The 24,525-nt window shown below is 54.4% G+C and overlaps 2 protein-coding genes and 1 long non-coding RNA gene across 4 annotated transcripts in view; 2 read left to right on the forward strand and 1 right to left on the reverse strand.

Moving 5' to 3' along the window:
- The first annotated feature begins 1,198 nt into the window (after positions 1 to 1,198).
- LOC116878586 lies at positions 1,199 to 3,000 on the forward strand. Its single transcript, XR_004384856.1, has 3 exons — positions 1,199 to 1,300; positions 1,659 to 1,806; positions 2,968 to 3,000. It is a non-coding gene; the product is annotated as an uncharacterized LOC116878586 (long non-coding RNA).
- On the forward strand, positions 2,998 to 23,745 carry SLC8B1 (solute carrier family 8 member B1). 2 transcript variants are annotated; one of them, XM_032876221.1, is made up of 15 exons: positions 2,998 to 3,222; positions 8,370 to 8,522; positions 8,629 to 8,681; positions 8,809 to 8,866; positions 9,004 to 9,109; positions 9,199 to 9,366; positions 10,277 to 10,384; positions 11,538 to 11,591; positions 11,846 to 11,976; positions 13,788 to 13,929; positions 16,749 to 16,870; positions 18,433 to 18,586; positions 19,329 to 19,409; positions 21,085 to 21,152; positions 23,283 to 23,745. In XM_032876221.1, exons 1-15 carry the CDS (start codon positions 3,034 to 3,036, stop codon positions 23,478 to 23,480), a joined length of 1,785 nt encoding a protein of 594 aa, XP_032732112.1. In that variant the 5' UTR covers positions 2,998 to 3,033; the 3' UTR covers positions 23,481 to 23,745. The 2 variants fall into 2 exon arrangements, with proteins under 2 accessions (XP_032732112.1, XP_032732113.1); XM_032876222.1 differs by having other exon boundaries at positions 2,998 to 3,204; positions 23,283 to 23,744.
- Positions 10,778 to 24,525, reverse strand: part of TPCN1 (two pore segment channel 1) — a 71,722-nt gene continuing 57,974 nt past the window's right edge. Inside the window, exon 30 of the transcript XR_004384855.1 lies at positions 10,778 to 10,792. The gene's annotated coding sequence lies outside the window, so the exon portion shown is untranslated. The remainder of the gene's footprint in view (positions 10,793 to 24,525) is intronic.

A 24,525-nucleotide genomic window follows, 5' to 3' on the forward strand; every position in this document is an offset into this window, starting at 1 on the left:
GAAAGTGAGGCTCAAACAGTGTGTTTACCAAAGTTTGCACAGAAACCAGATGCTCTGAGATTCCAAACAGAACATGCTCTAGACCACAGTGTCATCTGACCCAGTGTGGGGAACCAGAGGTATGCTCTCTTTGAAGGTAAGGAACCCGGGTACGTGGGGGCGATGGAGGCGTTGGAGGGTGGCGGGGAGGGTGGAGAACCGGCGTTTGAGCTGGGCGGGGGGCCCCAGTAAGAGTTTATCGGGTGGAAAAAGGGAAGTGTGTCCTCCCCGGCGGGGAGCTCAGAAGGAGCAGAGGTGCAGCCCGTGTATGTACGTATGCAGCAGCGTGTTCGGGGAATGGGGAGCCTTCTCCGGCCAGGGCGGGAGGGGGTTGGCGGCGGGGATACCAGATGAAGTCCAAAAGGGGCGCGAGGGCTGGACGCTGAGGGGCAACGCCCGCTGGAGTGGGGCCGTCGCCTGCGGGTGAAGGGGAAGCGGGGCGGCCCCAGAGCTGGGCGGAGGCGTCGGAGGTGCATTTGCGGCAGCACCGGCAGACTGAGGGGCTGCCCCGGAGGGGACGTCAGCCACCCCCTCCGTTCCAGCCGACCGCCCTACCGCCCAGCGCATGGGGAGACGGCGGGAACCCGAACCTCCCCAGAGTCTGGGAATCGGGGAGGCGGGTACGAGTGCAGTACCGACTCCCCTGTCTTGATCTGTTTGCCATATTTTTCTTCTAAAAGCGTTGCTACGGGGCGGAGTGCTGGCCCTAATTAGGAGGTCTCACGAACAGGGGCATTACAGGCAGGACCGCCGGAATATTTGTGGGTGAGGCAGGACCTACCCTCTCCTAGGACTTTCCCAAGCGTCCCCTATCACCGCGGATTCCCAAAGCATCTGGGAATAAAACCCCTAGTTTCATCCTCTAACTGTCCCCTCTCTGGCCTCCTGCCGTCTTTACCCGTCAGGATTTTATCTCAGTTCTGCTTTAGCCGCACGAACCGAACCGAAAGGCTCCGAACTGAAAGAAAGAGGACAGTCCCGGGACCTGGCCGGAGCCTGTGCCTTTAAGGGAGGGGGCGGGGCCAGCCGCCGGGGGCGTGTCACTGGGCAGGGCCAGTGAGGGCAGGGCTGAAGCGGGACCCACCCAGGCCGACTCGGCCTGGAAAGTGCCCGGGACTCTGCCACCCGCTGGGCCCCCGGATCCGCGGCTACGGGTAGAGGGGAAGGTCGGGCAACGTCTGCCGGCGGCGGGGCACCAGGAGGGCCTCGAGGCCCGGCGGGGTCGAGGTTCGGAGTTGGCGGGTCCGAGGCCCCGCCCAAGGTAAGGGGAGTCTCCTCGTCTGCCAGGGCGCCGCCTGAGGGCCGGGCACCCGGACTTCAACTTCTCAACATCCGTCAAGGATTGGGAAACTGCACTTTGACGTTCTCGGGGTCTCGCACCTAGAAAGTGCGACCGCAGATGGGGTTGCAGCCCCAACTTCCTGCGCCCGCCGCTTCCTATCAGGACTGCAGGTCTTCTGAGCTCGGGACAGGCGCACAGGAAGCGCTCAATAAATGCTCCCTTGTGAATAAGTGCAAGAAATCGGCAGCCAGTAGAGAGGAGGCACACCACAGATGCAGGCATTTATTGAGCTCTTACTGTATGCCCCGATGGGCCAGGATTTGTCTCCATTTTGCAGATGCGGAATCAGAAGCTCAGAGAGGTGAAATGACCTCACTGAGGCCGCACAACTCCTAATTTGGGCTGTGACTGAATTGGAAAGCTGGAGTGTCTGGGTCCAAATCCGTGCCAAGTTCCGGGAAACAGCAGGAGGGGAAAGTTAACAGGTGAGAAAAGAGAGCTGGGACAGGCCTTGTCTGCCCCTCCTTTTCCTTTTCTTCCTCTGGAGCCTCCTCCCCCACCCCTGCCCTGTCAGGTCATTGAGAAATAACTGTGCAAAGAATGACAAAAAAAAAAAAAAACGTTTTCTGGACTTTGTTTCTGTTGATGCCAAAATAAAACATGCTCATCTACGACGTGGGGCAGAGCCAAAAGAAGGAAGTCGGTGTGCCAAGGACGTGGGTTTTTTCCCAGTTTGATTTCTTTGGAAGGACTGAAGCCGGTTTTGCCCTGGTGTTGAGGTGAAAAGCAGATGCTAGAATCCAGCTCAGCTCTGCTGCTAACACGCTGTGTGATTTTGAGCAATTCACTTCCCCCTGGGCCTTGACTCTCCCATCGGAGGAGCTGCTGTTGACTTTGTGACTTCCTTGCCTTGTGACTTTGGGCACGTTAGGGGACTCCTCTGAGCCCAGCTCCCTCCTCTGTAAGACAGGCGGAGACAAGGACATCTCCACAGTTGTCCTGAGGACTGGATGAGAGAGGTGAGGCACGGCAGCTGAGTAAGGACACAGACCTGGCCCTGTGCCCAGGTTTGCTCATCTGTAAAATGGAAATAATAATAGTACCTCCCTTTGGCCAGTTGCGGGAATTAAATGAGGTCATCTGTGATAAGTGCTTAGTTCATTGGAAGTCACAGAACAGCATTGCTTAGTTGTCTCAAATTGGTGGCCCAAAGGCCATGTCCACCCCCAGAAGTAGGTTTCTCTTGTTCCGAAGTCTTGCCAAGTCCCCACCGCTGCCCACTTCCTGGATTGATTTCCCACAGCTGATCCCCGAGCTGAAGTCTCTTCTAGAGTCCCAGGATTCCTCGTTCCAGCCCTGATATTCCAGTGTCCGGGTAGGGGTGTGGGTGGGAGAGGCCTGCATCTCCATGGAGACACTCTCGGGGGGCCTTAGGAAGAAGGGCATAACTAATCTGCATACTGAATGAGCGGGGCCCTAGGACCCTCCAAAGAGCCTCCATCCAGAATGAGTTTCTACATTTGGCTTTCTTTTGGTGGGGTTAGCAGGCGGGGCAGTTCTTCAACTGAAAAAATCTTCAGTGCCTTCCTGCTAGGGCCTAGGCTCTTTGGTGACCCGGACCCTCCTTCTCACCTCACTCTCTGCAGGCCACTGGAGCGACGGGCTATTTGGAAGTGAAAGCAGAGAGTGAGGGCCAGGCTCCTCCGGGTCTGATGGCCGGCAGACAGCTGTATCTGTACCCAGTGCTGAGTTTCTTCTGTGTGGGGCTGCTGATGGTGGAGACGGTGTCTGGGACCAGGGGCCCATTTATAGGGGCCCACATCGGCTCCCAGTTTTCAGCCTCAGGTGTGAACCAGACCCCCATGGAAGACGTGAGCATCCAGGTAGGAAGCTGGCATCAGGTAGGGATGTATTCATCCAATCAGCAAATATCTACTGAGCATCTACTATGTGCCAGGCACTGAGCTAAACCCTGGGGTGTATCAGGAAATAGTACAGACAAAAATTCCTGCCCTGGTGGAGCTAACAGTCTTCTAAGAGGACAGGTAGTGGAGCAAACATGTAAATTTCAGGTGGTAAGACGTTAAGTGGTTTGCAAATAACCTCTTCAGGTGGGAGCTGTGACGGGAAGGGCATGTTTCCAAATATTTCAGAGTGGGCGGTCACAGGTGGCTTCTGTGTGGACGTGACCTCTGAGCCAAGCCCTGAATGGAAAAAGTCAGTCGCTTATACAGGCATCTGGAAAAAGAACATTCCAGGGAGAGAACAGCAAGCGCAAAGGCCCTGAGGCAACGACAAGCTTAGTATGTTCTTGGAGCATGGAGGAGGCCAGAATGGCTGGAACAGGGTGAGCGAGGGGGAGAATATTAAGAGATGAGGATGAAGAGGTAGTGGTGGCCAGATTACAGAAGGCCCTATAGGCTGAGGCTAGGAGATGATATTTGTTTATAATAGTTGGGAGCCCCTGGGGAGTTTTAAGCAGAGGGATGTCAAGGCTGATTTATGTCTTCAAAGGAGCTCTCTGGCTTCTCTGGGAAGAATGGATTGAGAGGAGTGAGGGTCACACCAGGGAGACCAGTGGGGGGCTGTTGCATGTATCTAGAAGAGTGGCGGTGGTTGTGGGGGATAGGAAAGGAATGGAGGGTTTTGAGATAAATGTTGGGGGCACAGTGAGTGGAATGTACTGAGGGATTAGAGGGAAGGGCATGGTGGTGGAAGAAAGGAGATTTCTGGAGAGAAAGGGGTGCTGTTGACTTGGATGTTTGGAGGGAGGAGAAATGGGGCACTTTGGTGAGAGGCAGGAAGTCTTCTTCCCATAGGCCATTGAGACAGGCTGCAGGAAATTGAATCATGCCATCCTGATGTCTGTAAGCAGAGGAGAGGTCACAGCGGATCCCAAGTTAAAGACTGAAGGCAGGGGCCTGCTCATGATGACCCCCAGGCATCCATTCCACGTGCAGGGGCTGGAGTTCCCACCCTTCCCCATTCCCAGGAGAATGGAAAAACAAACTTCTCCTTCTCCAACTGAAGGGCTGAGAGTGTTAAGTGCCCAAGCCAACTTCATGGGGCTGCAGAGTACCTTCATGCCTACTTTCTGAGGCTGAACGTGTAATCATGCCCATTTTACAGAAGGGAAAGTGGTTTATGGTTACTGTGGTTATTAAATTCACTGGTGTCTCTCCAAAGAGGGTCATGCTCCCTGGGGGTAGGAAAACCGAGGTAATCTGTGGTTTGTGCCAGATAACCTCTGAGTTACTGAGCACTCAGGCCAGCCCTGTGTCAAGCTCACCAAGTTCTCTCCTAAACCTCCTGAGATGGGTAAAAACATCTCCATACTAGAGATGAGGGTATTAAGGTTTAGGGATGGGAAGCTGGCCAGAGCCAGGAGAGGGTCAGCTACTTCCCTGGGTGTCCTTAGTGACTCGGGGAAGAGGATGAGAAGGGAATGGGGCAGAGGTGAAAAGTCACCCACCCCGGGCACAGAGCAGGACCACTATGACTGTGCCACTTGAGGGCAGAGAGCTGCAAACAGGTGCTTGTGGACCTTGGGGGGAGGGCATGACCCCCTTGGGATGGGGCTGATTTGGGGGACCTGATTTGCAGTCTCACTCTGCTGTCAGGGGGATGGAGACAAGCTGGGGTGGGAGCATCTCCCTGGATCCTCCCTGACCGATCCTGAGGACGGAGAGCTGAGAAGGAGGGCAGACAGGAAGAGGAGGCTACCCCTGCCCACTTGGCTGTTTCCCCAGGAGCTTCAGCTGGTAACTTTCAGGCAGACCTGAGTCTGAAACCATCTAGCAGTGGTGGGCTGTGTGCCCTTGGGCAAGTCACTTTGCTGCTCTGTGCCTCTGTTTTCTAATCTGTTAAGTGGACAGAATCGTACCAACCTTCTGGGTCTGTCATGAAGACTCAGTGAGTTGGTGCCCAGTACAATGTGGGGCAAAACAATTATGAGGACCTACTGTGTGCTCAGCACTGTGCAAGACTTTGGTGGGAGAGGTGGACACGGGACAAGTCTATGATCCTACAAATAACTAGGGATATCAAAACACATAAGTGCTTGGAAGGGAGAGGACCTGGAATGATGAGAGTTTATAACTGGGGGATCCGCCCTAGGCTGGAGGCAGTTAGGGAAGGCTTCCTCGAGGAAGCATCTGGGGAACTAAGGATTGGAGGATGAATGTGGATTCAGGGGGACAAAGAAGGAGTGAGGTAGTGGGACAAAGCGACAGCAGGTACCCTCAATACAGTGGGCTCGATGTCACATTGGCAGAGAGCCACAGGCCAGGGTTGGGCGATGGCCAGGGGCTCAGAATCTGGAAATCTTACCCCCCGTGTGGTGTTGGTGGGAGTTCAGAGAGAGCTAAAGGATCACAGAGCCATGATCTGACAAAGTAGTTTCCTTTGAAATTAGGGTGAAATATACATGACTTAAAATTTACCAACATAACCTGAAATTCTCCCTCATGAACCATTTCTCAAGTGTGCTGTTCTGTGGCATTAGCTCTTTCACGCCGTTGTAGCCATCACCGCCATCCACCTCCAGAACTTTCCCACCTGGCAAAACTGAGGCTCCGTCCCAGTACATAAGAACTCCCCATTTCCTCCTCCCCCATCCCCTGCTTTCTGCTTTCTGTCTCTGTGGATCTGACTAGTCCAGGTCCCTCCTATAAACAGAATTAGTGGGTGTTTGTCTTTTGGTGACTCGCTTATTGCACTAAGCACGATGTTCTCAGTTATGGCTTCCAGAAGGTTCTCCCATGTTGTAGCATGTGTCAGAACTCCCTGCCCTCTGAAGGCTGAATGATGGTCATGGTATGGATGCGCCACCTCTGGTTCATCCATTCACCCGTCGGGGACACTTGCTGCCTCTAGCCCTTCTGGCTGTCGCAAACGGTGCCGCCATGAACGTGGCTGTGCATGTCTTCTCTCTGAGACCTGGCTTTCCGTTCTTTCTGGTTTCAACCCGGAAGCTGATTTACTGGATCATAGACTAATGATATGTTTTCCCACTTTTACTGAGATAGAGTTGACATTCCGCACCGTGGTAAGTGTAAGGTGTCCAGCATGAGGAATTAACGTACATCTATTGGGAAATGATGACAATAAGCCTGTTAACATCCCACCTCTCAGGTTTAAAAAAGAAAGGAAAAATGGTGTTTTCCCTTGTGATGTTCCAACGGTTTTCATACTTACCGGACAGCAGCACTCACCGGTCCCCGTGCTGTGCGTTACCTCCCTGTCCTGGTGACTAACGCTCTTTTTTGATTTTTCGGGAACTACTGTGCTGTTTGGCAAGGCTCTGCACCGTTTCACATTCCCACCAACGGCGCACGAGGGCTCCGATTCCTCCCTATCCCGGCCAATACCTGCTAGTTTCTAGCGCTGTTTGCTTTGTACGGTAGCTATCCTAATGGGTGTGAGCTGGTATTTACAAAGCTTTTAACAGAAAGTTTGAAAAGGGGGAGGGACATTCCTGGCGGAGGACAGTGCTTAAGCACAAGCGTGACATGACAAAGGACAAATATCCATTATATAGAGAACGTCTCCAAGTCAATAAGAAGAAGCAAACATTCCAGCTGAGCAAAGGGGCAGCTCGAAGAAGGAATACAAATGACCACGAGATGGGCACTGACAGATAATCAGGGACTTGCAATTGAGCGGCAAGATTCCTACCACATCAGCCCGCACAAGACTTGGGGGGCAGGCACAGGTGTGGAATCCCATTTGCCGGGGCTGGTGCCAGTGTGTACAAGTAAGGCTTGGGGGAGCGTATTTTGGCAAAACCCATCAAGTGTCTAAGTGCAAGAAGTGCCGTGAGGGCCCTGCCCGTGTCCTTCGTACACTGCCCTTTGGGAGGGCTTCTGTTGACTTCTAGTGGCAAGCATCTTTTTCCAGAACCGCCCATAAACACGGGAGGTGGGTAGTGCTGGGGAACTAGCACCTCCCCACCCCCGACCCCCACCAGCATCCTCTCCTGATGTCTCATAGGAGTTGGTGTATAAATACTGCAGCTCCCTTGCCCCTGGGATTACCAGCCCAATGTGGACAGTCCCAGCCTGGCCTCTGGCCTCTTTGGTTTCTTTCCCCTCCTTCTCCTGCTGCCCCACTGTGGCGACTGCATTCCATACACTTCCCAAGTACATACTTACTCCCTCGTAAATCCTTGTCTTCCGGTTGCTTCTGGAGGAACCCAGTCTCTGATGCACTCTGACTCAGCACTTTTACTTCTCGAATTCTCTCTTTTCAAAATATTCTCATATGTACTCAGAGAGTCCCGTGCAAGGATGTTTATTGCTGGCTCTCCTGAAAAATCAGACATGCCTATATGCCCACTGGTGGGGAAATATTACCCCCCCCCGTATCATTCAGAGCATGAAATACTGCAGTAATGTTAAAAAGACCATAGGGTATCCACAGGGCGTATGATGGTTAAGACAGGGTTCTAGAACCTCAAACCAGCCCTAGAACCTCAGTTCTGACCCTGTCTACCACGGAGTGGACCCCAGGACACTGTTTTGTCTCCTTTTCTGTCAAGGGGGTATGATAATAGTGACTTCCTTGCAAAACTGTGGGACAGTTTAATTGAGATACATTTTAAGCTCCTAGCCCTGTGCCTGGCATATGGAAATTACTCAGGGTGCTTTGACTTTGATCCCCTTCTTCATCTTTACGTGTACCAGTATCATAATGGGTGGCATATATGTGAAGTGGTAAAAGCAAATTGTAGAAACGAGAGAGTTAAGAGGGATCCATTTCTGTAAAACGAAACCAGCTATATAACAACATGTGTGTGCAAGGTCGTTATGCCCATAACGGGACTCTGGAAACTGATCGTGGTGGGAACTTTGGAGAAAGGTGGGATTGTGGAGGGTAGGGAAGAGAAACACATTCATGAATGACTTGTATAAACAAGTCTCTTTTAAACAGTTGGCACTTGGCACAGGGGGTTGGGTTGAAGGAGGTCATCTTTAGCTACTTAGATGGTTCTGGTCCAGGTGCCCTCAGCGGGTCGACCCCTGACGTCCCCCTTTCTCCCTCACTGCAGTGTCGTGATGTGTGTGGCCTGAACGTCTCTGACCGCTGTCCCTTCATCCGGACCACCCCTGACTGCCACAGCGAAGGGGGTTACCTGAACTACCTCGAAGGCGTCTTCTGCTACTTCCCACCTGACCTCCTCCCTCTGGCTGTCACCCTCTATGTGAGGCCCTGCCCCGGGGTAGGGGGGTGTGAGGGAGCAGGGCTGGGGGCCCAGGCTGGACTTGACCGTCCCACTGCCCCCTCCCAACCCTGCACCCCTCTCCCAGGCTTTCTGGCTGCTTTACCTGTTTCTGATTCTGGGAGTCACCGCGGCAAAGTTGTAAGTGTGGCCTGGGCTTCCAGCTTATAGATGGGAACGGAGTCCCTGGGAGGTTGGCACCGGGGTGACCCCATGTTTAGGCGGAGGATGGTCGTGAAGGCACACCCTGTTTGCTTTTTCTCCATAGTTTCTGCCCTAACTTGTCAGCCATCTCCACCGTGCTCAAGCTGTCCCACAATGTGGCAGTATCCTTTTGTCCCCGGAGGGTGGGAGGGCCGTGGGAGGGGAGTCTGGGAGACTGGGTGGTGGTGGCTCACGGCCCAGGACAGGTCTGGCCAGGCTGGGGCCCCTGCTTTGTGTCCCCTTGACGTGCTCCCCCTATGGCGTCACCTTCCTGGCATTCGGGAACGGCGCGCCCGATATCTTCAGCGCGCTGGTGGCTTTCTCGGATCCGCGCACAGCCGGCCTGGCCTTTGGGGCGCTGTTTGGTAAGAGTGGGCCTGGGGCAGCAGGGGTAGGTGGAGGAGGGCAGCAGGGTGGGGGCAGGGCGGGCTGAGCTCGGCGTCTTCTCCTCCAGGCGCGGGCGTGCTCGTCACCACCGTGGTGGCCGGTGGCATCGCCATCCTGCGCCCCTTCACAGCTGCCTCCAGGCCCTTCCTCAGAGACATCATTTTCTACATGGTGGCTGTGTTCCTGACCTTCACCGCGCTCTACCTCGGCAGGGTCACGCTGGCATGGGCCCTGGGTGAGCAGCCGCAGGGCTGGTGGGTGGGGGGCATCAGGGGACGTGAGCGGGTGACCAGCCGGGCACAGTGTCACTTCCGGTTCTAAAGGAGGGAAACCTCTCCGTTGGCTTGAGCCCGAAAAAGAGAACCTGGGCTTCAGATAAACAAAAGGGGCCGGGGGGAGCCCAGGGTGATGTTCTGGATTTTCTCGGTGTCCCACTTTAATGAGCACTCTGGCCGGGTTGCTGACTGTGGCCCCCAGTGTCCCTGCAGCGCACACAGTCCACTCGTGGTTCAAGTAACGTGGACAGAGGCACAGTTCACACGGGGTTCTGGAAACCCACAAGGGATGCAGGGATGCCGGGACATCCAGGGATCAGCAGCTATAGGAGCCCCTGAGAGGCGAGGGGGTGGTGGCTGGAGCCCAGAGAGGACTAGAGGCCTAGACCTGGTGTCACCAAGCACAGGCAACATCCACAGAGGGTCACAGGTCCTGCCAGAGACAGGGCACCACACCAGGGAGGCGGGCTGAAAAAGCACCACGGACTCTCCCTTGCTGCCTTCTGATTTGTCCCCAGGCCCCTTCTCACCAAACCCAGTGCCACCAGAGCTCGGGGGCTGCGGTCTGTGGGGCCGAACTTCTTAGGGCTTAGAGCAGGACACCAGCCCTTAGCACTTGAATCGGGTCCTGGAGGTGACTGTGCCCAGCGTTACCTCTTTGCCCAATTCTGGAGGGCAGGAAGGGAAGATGGGCCGAGGAAAAGCAATGCGGTAGGGTGGGGGCTCTAAGACATGGCCATTCCCGCCTGCTACTGGGCTGGGCTAACACAGACCACCACCAGCAGGCACCAGCAGGAGAACGGGCAGCACCTGCTGTCTGAGGCTGTGGCCGGGATGCCACTTGGTGACAGCCTGCACCCTTGTCTGCAGGTTACCTGGGCTTGTACGTGTTCTACGTGATCACTGTGGTTCTCTGCACCTGGATCTACCGATGGCAGCGGAGGAGGTCCCTGGTCTACTCCATGCCTGGCACTCCAGGTAGGGGTCCGAGTTGAGCTCCCACGAGACCAGTGGGGGCTGGCACCCTCTGCACCCTTCACGACTGCCTTTCATCTCCGGAGGCCAACGTCAATGTCGATTGTCTCTTCATACTTTTCCTACTTGTTCTGTGCCAAGGTCCCACCTGTGTATTTTGGCTGTGCTGGTGAGGCCCATCCATCCGCGTGTCCGGTTTCCCTGGCTCTTCCTCCTCCGTGCTCTCTCCAGGGCAACATCTGTCCCAGATCTGTCACTGCTTACATCCAGTAACGCTCCCCACTGCCCTCGGCTTCAAACCCGAATGCTTCCCTCTGCCTGTGCACCCATGTATGCACATACCAATATGTGCGCACACAAACACACATACACACGTAGCACACACATATACAAATCCATGTACACACACACCTACATAACACGCAGTCATACAAATACATATATATACAAATACATTCACAACACACTCAGGTACATATACATATACACATCCCCATAAACAACACACAGGTGCCGGTGACTCCCCCTGCAGGAAGTCTTCTGTGATTTTTCCTCTCCTCCCCTCTGTCTACTGAACCTTCCAAGTTCAGCACACATCAGCCCTGTGCCGTCTTCTAGACCCATCACAGCCCATCAGGCTGAAGGAAGAGGGGGAATGAGACCTTGAGAAGGGCCTAAGGTCACACAGAGGGAGGACTAGGGATAGCAATGAGGAAGACAATTGTCCTTTTAAGGCCCCTCTTTGCTGGGCTCAGGCTGTAGCGTTCCCGAGGACTTCCAAGAAAAGTTTCAGACTGAAAAAGAAAAATATGATGGGCTCCAAATTCTGGAAAGTACAAAATTGAAGTCTGCAAATGTTTGAGTTATATCTTTAAATGCCCTTATTAAATCTGGCTTCATAGCTAGAGCATTACATGTGGAGGTGTTTTTTGGGTTAGACTTTCTCACTCGGTAAGAGTTCTGAGCATGCCTAGGGATTGCTGAGAACTCCAAGGTCCAGAGGGCCTACACACTTGGACCCTGAAAATGGCCCTGTCCCAGAGCTGTCCTACCTGGGAACGGTGCGGTGGGGGGGGGGGGGGGGGGGGGCCCCCCCGGGGGGGGGGGGGTCTGGGCTCCCTAGCTGGCTCATGTGAAACTCCCCTCTCTCCTACAGAAATGCTCTCAGATTCTGAGGAGGAGCCCGTGTCTTCCAACAGCTATGACTACAGTGAGTCTGGACTCTGTGCCCAGCCAGGGTGGGGTACCAGGGCAGGGCTGGAGGTAGAGAGGTGGGGAGTGGGGTCCACGGAGGGCCCAGGAATGAGGTTTCAAAGCAGCGCCATCTCTCACTGCACAACAGCCAAGCCAGGCCCTGGGCTTTTCCTCCTTCCTGAGGGTTGGGAGGACCAGGGGGCGGGGAGAGGGTCTCCTGGAGGCTGAGCCAGCCAGGGACACCTGCCCCTCTCCCCCTCGTACACCCAGGTGAAGAGTACCAACCACTGCTCTTCTATCAGGAGACCACGGCTCAGATCCTGGCCCATGCCCTCAACCCCCTGGATTACAGGAAGTGGAGGAGCAAGTCAGTGTCTTGGAGGGTCCTCAAGGTGTTCAAGGTAGGAGGGGGGGACCCTGGAGCCAGACTCATGGCTCCATGACAACACGGGCAGTGGCCACTCAACCTTCTCTATCTCAGAGAGAGGGGACGGGCCAGGGTCTGCTGAAACGCTTTCAGGATAGATTACGTGGCACGTGATGGGGAAACCAAGGCATAGTTTGGCTGATGGCCTGACCTGTCCTGCATGGAGGAAGGATTGCATCTGGGACAGAGGGAGAGAGGAGGGAGCCTCTCCAGTCTGCCCAGCATCACATCCTGGGCCGACTGGGTACTTGGGGTTGGGGTGTGTGTTCGTGTCTTGGCACAAGAGGCCAAGACAGACTTCGCGCCCACATTTTAAGCCTCTACTCCGGTCACATTCACCAACCGCCCATGAGCCGAAGCTCATCTCATGGCCACGTTCAACGTCAGTGGGGCAGGAAAATATATTCTGCAGCCTCTAATCACTTGACAAAGGATATGGGCATTTAATTCTGTTCTAGGAAGGGATTGAAGAATTGTGAATGGTATCAGGCCTATCATGGTTTGATTAAATCGTGACAATTTCATAAAAGCTACTACATGATGGGGTGAGTATGGTGCCAAAGAGGCGTACGCCTCATTTCATCGCACTTGGCTTCCCCAGGCTTCACAGACACTGTGTCTGTTACAGGTTGCAGGTCTGCGGGACCCTGTGCTTAGTTGTCATGTTAACACAGCTTTTCCAAAAGCATTGACTGATTCCGTGTCCCCATGTCACTGGCTGGAATTTCTTGCAACATTTTAGTCTTTTCCCCGCTACTCTGGAGGTTGTGGTGATCTGGGCACGGTGATGACAGCTTGCTGGAAGCCCGGCTGCTTGACAACATTTTCTAGCACAAAATATTTTTTTAATTAAGGAAACGTAGATATTTTGGGGGGACGCCATGCTGCAGCACTCTTAATAGACAGCGTAGCGTAAACATCACTTTTCTATGGGCTGAGAAACTGAAAAATTCGTTGGACTTGCTGTCTTGGGACCCGCATTTACTGAGGTGGTTTGGAACAGAACCCATGATGTCTCTGTGGTTGGCGTGTAGTGAGCGCTCTGTACATGGGATTATTAATTTAGTTATTGGCTGAAAGCGCAAGGTGTGGAGTCCATCGGAGCTGGCCCTGGATCCCAGTTCACATACCCTCTGTGTGTCTTTGGAGAAGTTCCTTAACCTCTCTGAGCCTCAGTCCCTTTTTCCAGAAGGTGAGAAAAACCATAGTTCCTACATCTGGGGCCAAGGTCAGGATTAGTGGACGAGGTACCATGGTTATCTGAGTCACGCCCCCGCCCCCACAAGATCTCCAGGTCCCGATCCCCAGAAACGTGACTCTGTTACCTTCCTGGCAAAAGAGATGTGCAAGTGTGATGAAGGGTCTGGAGAGGTAGAGCATCTCTTGGGTTATCCAGGTGGGCCTGATGTCCCCACAAGGGTCCTTATGGGAAAAGAGGGGGGTTGGGTTGTGGGGGCCAGAGTCAGAGGAGATGTGATCCCAGAAGCACAGCTGGGACTGACCAGGGCCACAAGCCAAGGGGTGCATGTGGCCTCGCCAAGACCTCGATTTTAGGACCCCATGCCCCAGAGCCGGGAGGGGATAGATTTGTGTTTCTGGAAGGCACTGGCTTTGGGCTGGGGTTCCAGCAGCAGGAGGAGACCACCGGCGGCACTGGGCCTGGGCCTGCCCAAGGCCGGGGCCTTAGCCACACCGGCCGCATCCCTGAGTAACCTTGCCCAGGGGGTGGCTGGCCCAGACACGGGCCTCCCTAGTGACACCCTCCTGCCTTGGCCCCCTTGGCAGCTGCCCGTGGAGTTCCTGCTGCTTCTCACCGTCCCTGTCGTGGACCCCGACAAAGAGGATGGGAACTGGAAACGGCCCCTCAACTGCCTGCACCTGGTCACCAGCCCGCTGGTCTTGGTCCTGACCCTGCAGTCGGGGGCCTGTGAGTATCCCCTCCCCCAGGCCAGCCCACCCCCCGACACACACACACATTCCAGAGTTTTCTTCTCAACTGCACCAGGGGGTCCTGGGCCTGTGGCGGAATCCCGGGCACTTAACATATGCTTTTGCCGTAAAGGGGCACCAGCGTCCCACGCTCAGCCGATCCAGTGCTGCCAGCCGCAGATGGGGGCAGCACGCTGGTGGCCCTCGGACCAGACCCAGCCCTCCATCATTTGCCTGCGTTAAAATATTAGGAGATTGCACATCAGAATCCGGGTCTGGGGTTCCCAAAGGCAGAACTGGCTGGTGCTGAGAAGGGCGCCCCCAGTGTGTGCACCCCCCACTGCTGTCCACAGCAGGGCAGTCCCCTCCCTCGCCTCTTGGGGTACCCGGCTGGGGAATTGCAGTTTTCTCTGTCGGCTCCAGGCTGTCCTTGCCCTTTCTGACCTGCTCTGGCTCGAGAAATGCCCAGTGTTGTCAGGCATCTTCCAGCTCCCGCTGCTCCGGCTTCTTCCTGTTGTCTGCCTTTAGTGTTTCACGCTGCCCACTCCTCTCTGTCCCCCCAGCATCACCTGGAGGTGGAGGAGGTAGGGCGCTGGGGGCCAGTGCATGGCTGGCCGTGGAGTTTTTGGCTCTAACGGGGTCAGCAAATTCTCTGTGGGTCCCCTCCTGGATTTATGGCAGGGGGACACTGTGAGAGAGCCCACCAGGGCCCAGTGTGACCCCAGAGCTGAGAAGGGCGCCCCTTAGGGGTGTCAGCTGTCTGGTTCATCAGTCTTCCATTCCCTGTCGAGCAGATGAACCCAGCCTCCCAGGCCAGGCCACTGCCAGGGACTCACTGTCACCTCTGGGGCTTCTTAAAACAGTGGACCCCAAGCATCTGTCGTTCACGACCCAGCCACTTGACTTTTCTCCCATCGCTGACTATTCCCATTGACGTTTTTCTTGAATCCGCTGTTTTTAAAGTTACTGAACTGCACCAATAGGGAAGTGGCTTCGTTGCCAGTAAATTCAAGGTAACTGCAAAGATAAATACAATAAAAATAAAGCATCTGAGCCTGGAGTCTCTGTTCCATAGGGTGTGCGGCGGGGGTTAGAGACGCCGCAGACCTATTCGTGCCCGTGGACATTTCCTTCAAAGGAGAAATCGCTCACCTAGGATGCGATAGTGGCACGGTAGTTTCCTGCCCACATACCGGCACCGTCTGGTGATAGCAGGTCCCCACTGGGGAAATACTGCTTCAGGCGAAAGCATTTATGAACCCCGTCTGGGCTGAGCCCTGGACTTGGCTCCCTGCCTGAGGGGGTGTCGGGTCTGTTTGCAGAGCCTCCCAGCCTCCTCCCTCTCTGAGCAATACCCAGAGCCATCTTTCTAAAGTGCTGCTTTTCCAAGGTTGTGGTCACTCCTCCACTCAAAGACCTCCATGGCTCCCTAGTACCTCTTGGTCCAAGTCCACACTGCCCTGGCCATTCTTAAGACAACTGCGTTCCCTGCTCTCTGTCCTTGGCTGGCGTCCACCTGCTTGGTTCCTTCCCACCCAGCTCTCTCCTCTTCCCCTGTGGCCCTTGTACCCTCTCTCTGTTCATGTGTCATCGCACATCCTCCGCATTCGAAGAAGCCCTTCCCAACCACACTGCACCCCAGCCACCTCCTGAAACTCCCCCAGAACAGTCATGGCAAATTCAGAGAAAGGGCCCCTCGCTCAGGTGTCAGGTTCCAAAGCCGGTACTACCCAGTCAGAACCACGTCCAGTCAAAATGACCTCCTGAGATCCACACAAAATGGATTGTGGACACAATTCTGTGTATCAGCTCCCTTGTGTAATTCTAATGCCACTGACACTGGAGAGCCAGTGAGCTAGACCGAAGAATGAGAGGAAAGTCTGGACACAGTGTCTGGGCAGCCAAACCATCCACTGCCTTTGAGACCAGTACTAATTCCCTGGTGGTGGAAAGGGTTGTGTGTGGAGAATTCTAGAGTGTGCCATCTGCCTATAGGGTTTTTCCCTTTTCATGTTTTGATGTAAAGCCCCTGAAATTTTCATAACTTTTTTTTAAAGATTTATTTATTATTTGAGAGAGAGAGAGACTGGGGGTGGGGTGGGGGAAGGGCAGAAGGAAGGGGAGCCAAAGAATCTCAAGCAGATTCCCCGCTGAGTGTGGAGCCCAATGCGGGACTCAATCCCATGACCCTGAGTTCATGACCCGAGCTGAAATCAAGAGTCGGATGCTTAACCAACTGACTGAGCCACCCAGGAGGCCCCAGAACTTTCATAACTTTGAATGGGTTGGTTTGTGGAGTGGTCTTATCAAGAGAGCAGGTGCTGGGCTCCAGGACCGTGGGTAAGGGTTGGGTTTGACTATACGGTTCATTAGTGGAGTGATGCCCATCCATTAGCAGTGCCTGACTGGAGGGTGCTGCCTTGAAGCTCAGTTGGAAGAAGCATCGGCATGATGGTTGATTAGTGATGTCTGCCATGGGCGTGGGAGAGGACAGTGGTGGTGAGTGGGCTTAGCCATTCCCATCCTGGTCTCCTAGCAGAAGTCTGGGGAGAGTCTGTCTTTCACATTGTCTGCCTTCTTTCTGGTGTGGCTACCTTCAGGGCAAGCCCTCTGTCTTTTATTTCTCTGTCCCCCTCAAGTGCCCAGGGTAGCACTGGGGACATTTTATGTCCAAACAATCGCATGTAAATGAGTTTTATCCTCGGGCCTCTCCCCCAGGCGCTCCCACTCATTCTGGGGAAGGGGTGTGCCCTCCAGGAGCAGGGGCCAAGCTGAAGCAGTGGAGAGTACCAGCCCTGCTTTCTTGCCCTTCCGCAGATGGCGTCTATGAGATAGGTGGCCTCTTTCCTGTCTGGGCCATCGTGGTGATTGCGGGCACGGCCGTGGCTGCGGTGACCTTTTTTGCCACATCCAACAGCGAGCCCCCCAGGCTTCACTGGGTAAGAATTCCCAGCATCCCACAGTGGGGCAAGAGGACAGTGGGATCTCCCAGGAGGGCATCCAGTTTGTGCCCCTGGGGCAGATAGGCCCGGAATCACTTTCCGTAATGACAGGCCTTTAAGGCCACTTTGGATGATAGTTTTGTTCCTTTTCAAGATCTTTTCTATTTGGTAACAGTTTCATTTTATGGAGATGTAATTCACATACCATACATATAATTTGCCTATTTAAAGTGTGGGATTCAGCGGTTTTGTTATATACACAGAATTTTGCCACAATCACCACTATCAATCTGAGAGCATTTCAAGACCCACACCCGTTAGCAGTTGGTCCCCACCCTTCCCCCCCTTCCCCCGCCCCAGCCCCCGGCCCCCGCCCACCCATGTCCTGTGTCTATGGAGTTGCCTGTTCTGGACTTCCCATGGAAATGGGATCATACAACATGTGGTCCTTTGTGAGTTTGCCTCATGTTTTCAGGGTCGTCCCGTGCACTAGCCGGATATTAGGGAGTCACTCCTTTTCATGGCCAAACATGATCCATGGTATGGAGACAGTACGTTTCGTTTATCTGTTCACCAGCAGTGGACACGAGTTGTTTCTACTTTGGGGCTGTTAACAAGGAACGCTGCTGTGACGTTTGTGTAAACACATGGGTCTAGAAATAGGCTTTCATTCCTCTTGGGTGCATTCCTGGGTGAAACTGTGGGGACAGACGTTATGTTTCACTTTTTGAACAATTACCAGACTCTCTCCTGCTCACTCTTGGGGACGCACCCGCATGTCTCACAGCCATGTTCCAAGGAGGGAATTGTCCAGTGTTCGTGGGTTTTTTTTCCCCCCTTCTCTCCACCCTGCAGCATGCTGAGGAATTTTTTTAGGCAGTTTGTTTAGAATGTATTCTTCAAGGTTCACTTATAAGTTTAATTTTTTTTTGCTATGTATTGATAAAAAAAATTATAGCTTTTATTTTGAGAAACTCTTGAGTGTGTCAACCCAAAGCAGGTCAAATTTTGACCAATTGATGATGTAGGGAATAGTGTTCAGCCAGTGTTTTTACTGGGTTTTGAAGTACTTCACCCACTCCCAATGGATGTCCCCAAAAGACACAGCGCTGAGTAAGAGAGGCCTGCTGCGAAGGACCACGAGTGGCGTGAGAAGTGTCTAGAACAGGCAAATCCATACAGCCAGGAAGTAGAGTAGTGGAGGCCCAGGGCTGGAGGACGGCTGGGTGGGATGGGGAGTCACTGCTGATGGGCACGGAGTTTCTTTTTGTGGTCATGGGACAGCATTTGGTCCCTAGCCTGGAAGCTGAGGGAAGGAAGCTTCTTGAATTCTTCCCTGACAAAAGAGTAATGCCGAGCTAACATTTTATGGAGCGCTTACTATGTGCCGAGCATTGCAGGCTCTGAATCTGTTAACTCATTTCTGCTCGCGAGAATCTCGGGGTGGGTACTGTGATCATCCCGTCTTAGTGAGGAGGAACTGAGGCCATGTGCCCACTGGGGACTGTATCCCTGTTGGGGACTGGCCTTGGGCCCATCAGCACTCGTTCCCTCCCCAGCTCTTTGCTTTCCTGGGCTTCCTGACCAGCGCCCTGTGGATCAACGCAGCAGCCACAGAGGTCGTGAACATCCTGAGGACCCTGGGAGTGGTCTTCCGGCTGAGCAACACTGTCCTGGGGCTCACGCTGCTGGCCTGGGGGAACAGCATTGGAGGTGACTCGGGTGCAGCTGGGGTTCTGGGACGAGTGCAGCTGCATCACTGCTCTCTGCTCCCCTAGCCAGAGTGCACGTGAGCAGGGCCATCTGGGGCACCTGCCCTCAGCACGAGCTCAGGCCCACTGTTGTTTGGAATGACCATCACTGGGCATTGGGTTGAGGTGGCCTGGCTTGTACCCAGGCCAGGAGACTAGAGAGGCCCCAGCCTCTTCCCCACTCTCTGCTGTGTGGACAGTTGCCTCCCCAGGGTTCAGGCAGGACATGGAGCCTATTGCAGCCAACCATGCTGAATGTGTACATGGGTGTGTGACATACGTAGGCATTCACGCATACACCAGTAGACCCTTTTCTAACTATTAGCTGCCAGGTAAGGTTGGCTAAGTTGTGCACTGCACAAGAACATTCAGACAAGGAGTCGGGGGGCTGAAATCTAGCTCTCTACACTGAGCTTTTTGGGCACCTTTTCTGAATTTACATAAATGTGCTGTGCATGCTAGCAGTGATGGTAGGTCACATCCCAGAGTTGCCCCTGGTGGGAAAGAATGGGGTAGAAAGAATCAAGGAGGGAATTGTGTCATGGGATGCTGTGGCCGCAGCATCCAGCTAGCTACTGCAAGGCCCAGATGGGCACTCATCAGTGTTTGTTGACTGAATGACTATGGGTAACAGTAAGGAGTGAATGACCCAAGAGGGCCAGGGGGAGCTACTCACCATTCAAAGCGGTCTCCTTTCCCTGCAGATGCCTTCTCAGATTTCACGCTGGCCCGCCAGGGTTACCCACGGATGGCATTCTCAGCCTGTTTCGGAGGCATCATCTTGAGTATCCTTTGTGGGGCTGCCCTCCCTGCGGCACGGGCTCCGAGGGCCATGGCTGTGCTCCATTCCCCACTCCCGGGATTGGGGTGTTCCTTCCTGGAACACCTGGGGCAGGAGACACAGCTGCTGGGACCTCAGTTTCCTCATCTGTAAAATGGGGATGTTGAGAGGACCAACCACAGCTGGGTTGTTGTTTGGACTGAATGAGGTGACAGAAATGCGTGGCAAGCACTCGGTGGATGGTGGTGTTTGTTTGTTTTTGCTTTTTTAATGTTTCTTTTTTTTTTTAAGATTTTTATTTATTTATTTGACAGAGATCACAAGTAGGCAGAGAGGCAGGCAGAGAGAGAGGAGGAAGCAGGCTCCCTGCTGAGCAGAGAGCCTGACACGGGGCTCTATCCCAGGACCCCAGGATCATGACCTGAGCTGAAGGCAGAGACTTTAACCCACTGAGCCACCCAGGTGCCCCAAGGTGGTGTTTTTCATAGATGCCCCCATGCTGAGCTTCCGAGGGCCCTGCAGAAGACCCTCTTCCTCTTGCTTATAGATGTCATGGTCTATAGATGTTAGGGCTTGGCGAGCTTTTTCTGAAAGGGCCAGAGAGTAAATATTTTAGACTTTGTAGGCCATACCAGCCTCTCTGGCAACTACTTGACTCCACTGTGTAGCGTGAGAACAGCCATAGGCAATACAGAAATAGGTGGGCATGGCCACTCATTAAATGTTCCAATAAAACTTTATTTATAAAACTTTATTTATAAAAGTGGACATAGGGCCTGAGGGGCTGCACTGCAACTTGCCGCCCCCCTGTTCTATCTAGAAAAGACAAAGACAAGCAAGCCGCCTGGGACTGGGAGAAGAAAGGGATTTGAAAGTAGCTGGTCGTGGGTTCCAGGTCCGGCGCCACCACGTCCCCACTGTGTGACCTTGGGGCTTCGCACACATCCTGCTTTCTGCCCCTCGGTGATCTCTGTGCGTTCAGAGCGGGTTGGGATGATGATTGACGGTGGGGCACAGCACCTAGGACCGTGTCTGGCCCAGGCCGTGTGCCCAACAAACGGGAGATGATGTTGGTTGTGAAATAAAGTTGGAGTATTTGAAAGCCCTTAGAGTGCAGCTGTGCCCAGGCACCTGCACACAAGGGCATGCGGGCCGAGCCCAGTGCCAGGAGGTGGCTGCCCAGCACAGCCAGAAAGGGCGGGGTCTGGGAGACGTTCCTGGCATGTGTAACTCCCCGGCTGGACAGGGCTTTCTGGGGCCCCTTGCCACCACTGAGACCTGCTCCCGGCTTTCGGGCTCTGGCCTCCCCCAATCCTTCAGGCTGGGGTGAGCAGGAAAGAGCTCTGCCTGGACCAGAGTCCCCCGAACAATACCTGGAGATGGCCTTGACCTGGGCTCCGTCCCCCAGGGGACGGTGGGTAGTCACCTGGCCTAGCTGCGGGGAAGCCGAGTGCTTACCACATGCCAAGCGCTTCCTTCTGTCACCTCATTCCCTGTCTCCAGATCGAGTGCAGAATGCACAGTGGATACTCGCCTTCCTAAAAGGGCTCACACTAGGCAGGATATCCTCAGAGAGGGAGTTTTGGGGCTGAGGGTGCAGAGACCGTAAGCAAAGCTGACGGGCGTTGCGTTGGGGTGGGGGGCCGTTGTTCCAGCAAACTTCCTGAGCCAGGCCACAGATCTGCTGGTGGGAGTGGGGCTGGGCTGTCTGCTCCAGATCTCCAGGAACCCCACAGCAGAGGTGAAGGTGAGTGGCCAGACTCTCCTACGAGGGTCCCCTTCTCATGGGATCCCACCCTGAGACCATTCACTTGGTCTTGCCGGGGAGGGGCATTGTCTGAGTTTGTGACAAGCCTGATCTGTAGAATGTTTCAAAAATATCCTGAATAGAGGGTTGAAAATACATACTCCTTATAAGTTCAGGAGTAACTAGGACGTAGCTTCGGGGAACGGGCAGGAAGGCCCCGGATTTAGGTAATGGTCCCATCACTTAAGTCTTTTGCTCTGTGACTGTGGGTGAGTTTAGGATGGGCCTCAGTCTCCTTGCCTGTGAAGTGGGATTGAAGGGCCCCCCTGCAAGCCTCCTGGGCAGCACGCACAAGGTAAGGGCCAGGCCAAACACCTTGTCTTAGCACTGCTCACAGGACAGACCAGCATGAGGGACTGCAGGAACCCCAGCAGGCGGGAGCTTGGCAGATTTGGAGAAGGTTCTGAGACCCATTCAGCAGAGGTTCTCAATTCCCACGGTGCCCAAGAATTTCCTGGGGGTGCGTGAGACCTCCAGTCCCAGGCATTCCAGAGGGAGGGGGCCTGGAAACCTGCATTTTAAAATAAGCTCCCTGGGGACCGATGAGGGTAGGTCACCTGGGAACGCCTGTTCTACCAGAGGTGGAAAACTCCAACACTGGCCGGGGCCAGGAAGGTAACCGAAACATGCAGGTGACTCACGGGGGCCTCATGTGGCCTCATCTCTTTTCTAGAGAAGTCAGGATTCCTAGGGGACTTTGCTGGTCTCAAATGTCACACTGGGTCACACACTGGGCACCTCTGTTCAGAAGGACCTGAATTCAGAGCCCGAACAAGAGAACGATGATGATGGGGATGGGGAGGGGTCGTGGCCTCGGGAGACAGCTGGCAGGCTCTTCCCCCAAACCCACGAGTGCACTTGCGGTCCTGTGAGGCCGAAAGATGGCAATGTTAACAGGAACAGTCACCCACTCTCTCTAGGCTCTCGATGGTGACAATGGTGACGACTTGTGGCTGGCTTATAATTAGCTGACACGGGGCCAGCCTTTGGCAGTGGCCAGGCCCCCACACAAATAGCTACGAACTTAACTTACTGCTCAGAAAGTTTGCTTCTCTTTAAGTAGACAGTCTTTGGGGTGGGGGAGGGGCCGAGGAGAGAGAATCTTAAGCAGGGGCTCGATCTCACAACCCTGAGATCTTGACATGAGCTGAAATCCAGAGCCAAGAGTCGGCGCCTCACGGACTGAGTCACCAGGTGCCCCGGAAAGTTTGCTTTTCTAAAAGGTGAACACCATCTGCGAATTTTGTCTACGCTCTTCGCGGGTTTAATAGGCTCCTTTCATTATCAGTTCCCAGGCAGTTGCAGATAATGAGGCTTTAGGGTCGACTCCACTGGTTCTATTTCTTTCTTCCTCTTGCTCTTTGTGGGGTGTGTGTGCGGGCGTGCATGCGTGTGTCTGCATTCTACTGCCTTTGTATTGAGTGTCCCGAATGCTACCGCTGTTAAGTAAGGCGCGAGGCACCCGGGAAGGCCATCGGGGAGGGTGGCCGTGGGTTGTGTTGGGTGAAAAACACAGGCAGCTCTTAAACACTGCCCAGTGAGCGATTCCATTTCTGGTTTCCGAATTGCCGTGCCGGTCTGGGGTGTGTGTGTGTGTGTGTGTGTGTGTGTGTGTGCCCCCACTCACGTGTGTGCAGCTACACCACTGTGTGGGAGGAGGAGACGGTCTCTTTCAGAGCTTGGACGTCCATCTGGTGCTCTGTCCTTTGTTCACTGGTTTGCTCATGTGTGTCCTGGGGTTCATGGCACTCCCCGCACAGCCGGGTGGGAAGATGAGAGCCTAGATGGTGCGGGGAACACACCCAGTACAGTCCCCAGTGTGGAAGGAAGGGAAGTGGGGAGAGGACAACTTCACTTTTTACTCTTCTGTGTGGCTTGAGGAATTTTCAACATCTGTGTGTATGTCACTGCCTGTGTTAGCATCCCAGGGCCGCATGACAAGGGACCCCAAGTTAGGGCGCTGGAAGCAGGAAACTTCAAGATGGGGAGGGGCCAGAGGGGTCGGAAGTGCTGCACTGGCTGGTGGCTGCAGTGACCCAGCCTCTCCCCCCTCCCCCGTTCCCCCCACAGCTGGAGCCAGATGGACTGTTGGTGTGGGTCCTGGCGGGCGCCCTGGGCCTCAGCCTCGTCTGCTCCCTGGTCTCAGTCCCGCTGCAGTGCTTCCAGCTGAACAGAGCCTATGGTTTCTGCCTGCTCCTCTTCTACGGGAGCTTCCTCGTGGTGGCCCTGCTGACGGAATTTGGGGTGATTCGCTTGAAAAGTGTCTGAGTGCCGCCTTGCACCTGGGGCCGCCTGGTGGCCAGGAGGTGTCACTGCAGGCGGCGAGATGGACGTCTGGCTGCTGGGGGGCCCCTGCCTCTGCTGGAGGTTCCTGGTTGTCGCCCTGCACAGGGACAACAGCTAAGCCTTGTTTCTGGGACATCGGAGACGGGGCTGTGCTGTGGACAAAGCTGAGGACAGAAAGTAGACTTCCTTGGCTTATCTGTGGAGCCTCTTGGAGGCTGAGTGCCTTCCTGCATCTTCTCCTCAGGACTCACTCAGACCACCGCCAAGCCCGGGCTTATCAGGGTGACAGGGCAATCAGAGGGTGGGCAGAACACGGTGAGCGTCTGGCCATCCCGGGCTGAGTCCTAGAGCTGCACCATCCAACAGAACTAGAACGTGAGACACATACCGAATTTTGAAATTTCTAGTCGCCATGTTAATAAAAGCCAAAAGAAACAGGTCCTATAATATGTGCATTAGTGAATGGCTCCAAAATGTCAGCCTATGGCCCCGGCCCGATTACGGCCACTGGCTTGGACGGCACAGCTCTAGCCTCTACCTCTAGAACGGCTTGCTGGCTGCTGGCAGACTCCTCTGTGCCCTGAACCTTGGGTTTCCCCAGCTGTGCAACAGCCATCAGTTGGACCATGCCCTGTCCTACCTCAGGGGGAGCCCTGAGCCGGGGTGCCAATGCCCGGAAGCTCTAGGGAGGACAGAGCGGGTGCTCCCCAGTGCCTTCCCGCTGTCAGCTACGGACCTGCCTTTTCAAGAAGCAGCTCTAAGTTTGCCCGACTGCCTTCTGTCAGCAGCAGCAAGGCGATTCAAATGTCTTTTTTTCCAGTGAAAAAATTATTAAATATTTCAAGTGTCCAGAAAGCAGCACACCCATCTCTTATGGGTTCTTCCTTACCTGGGCCAGGGGAGGAGGGGTTGGTTCCAAGGCCAAAGGCTTGGGCCTGAGGTGGGGTCGGGAACAACTGTCGATGGGACCTCGCACCTTTCCCCACGGTACCGGAACCCATAGAACGTCACTTGGGGGAATTCACGA

The sequence above is a fragment of the Lontra canadensis genome, unplaced genomic scaffold, assembly GCF_010015895.1.
Source record: "Lontra canadensis isolate GAN:19392208 unplaced genomic scaffold, GSC_riverotter_1.0 scaffold58, whole genome shotgun sequence".
Classification (NCBI taxonomy): Eukaryota; Metazoa; Chordata; class Mammalia; order Carnivora; family Mustelidae; genus Lontra; species Lontra canadensis.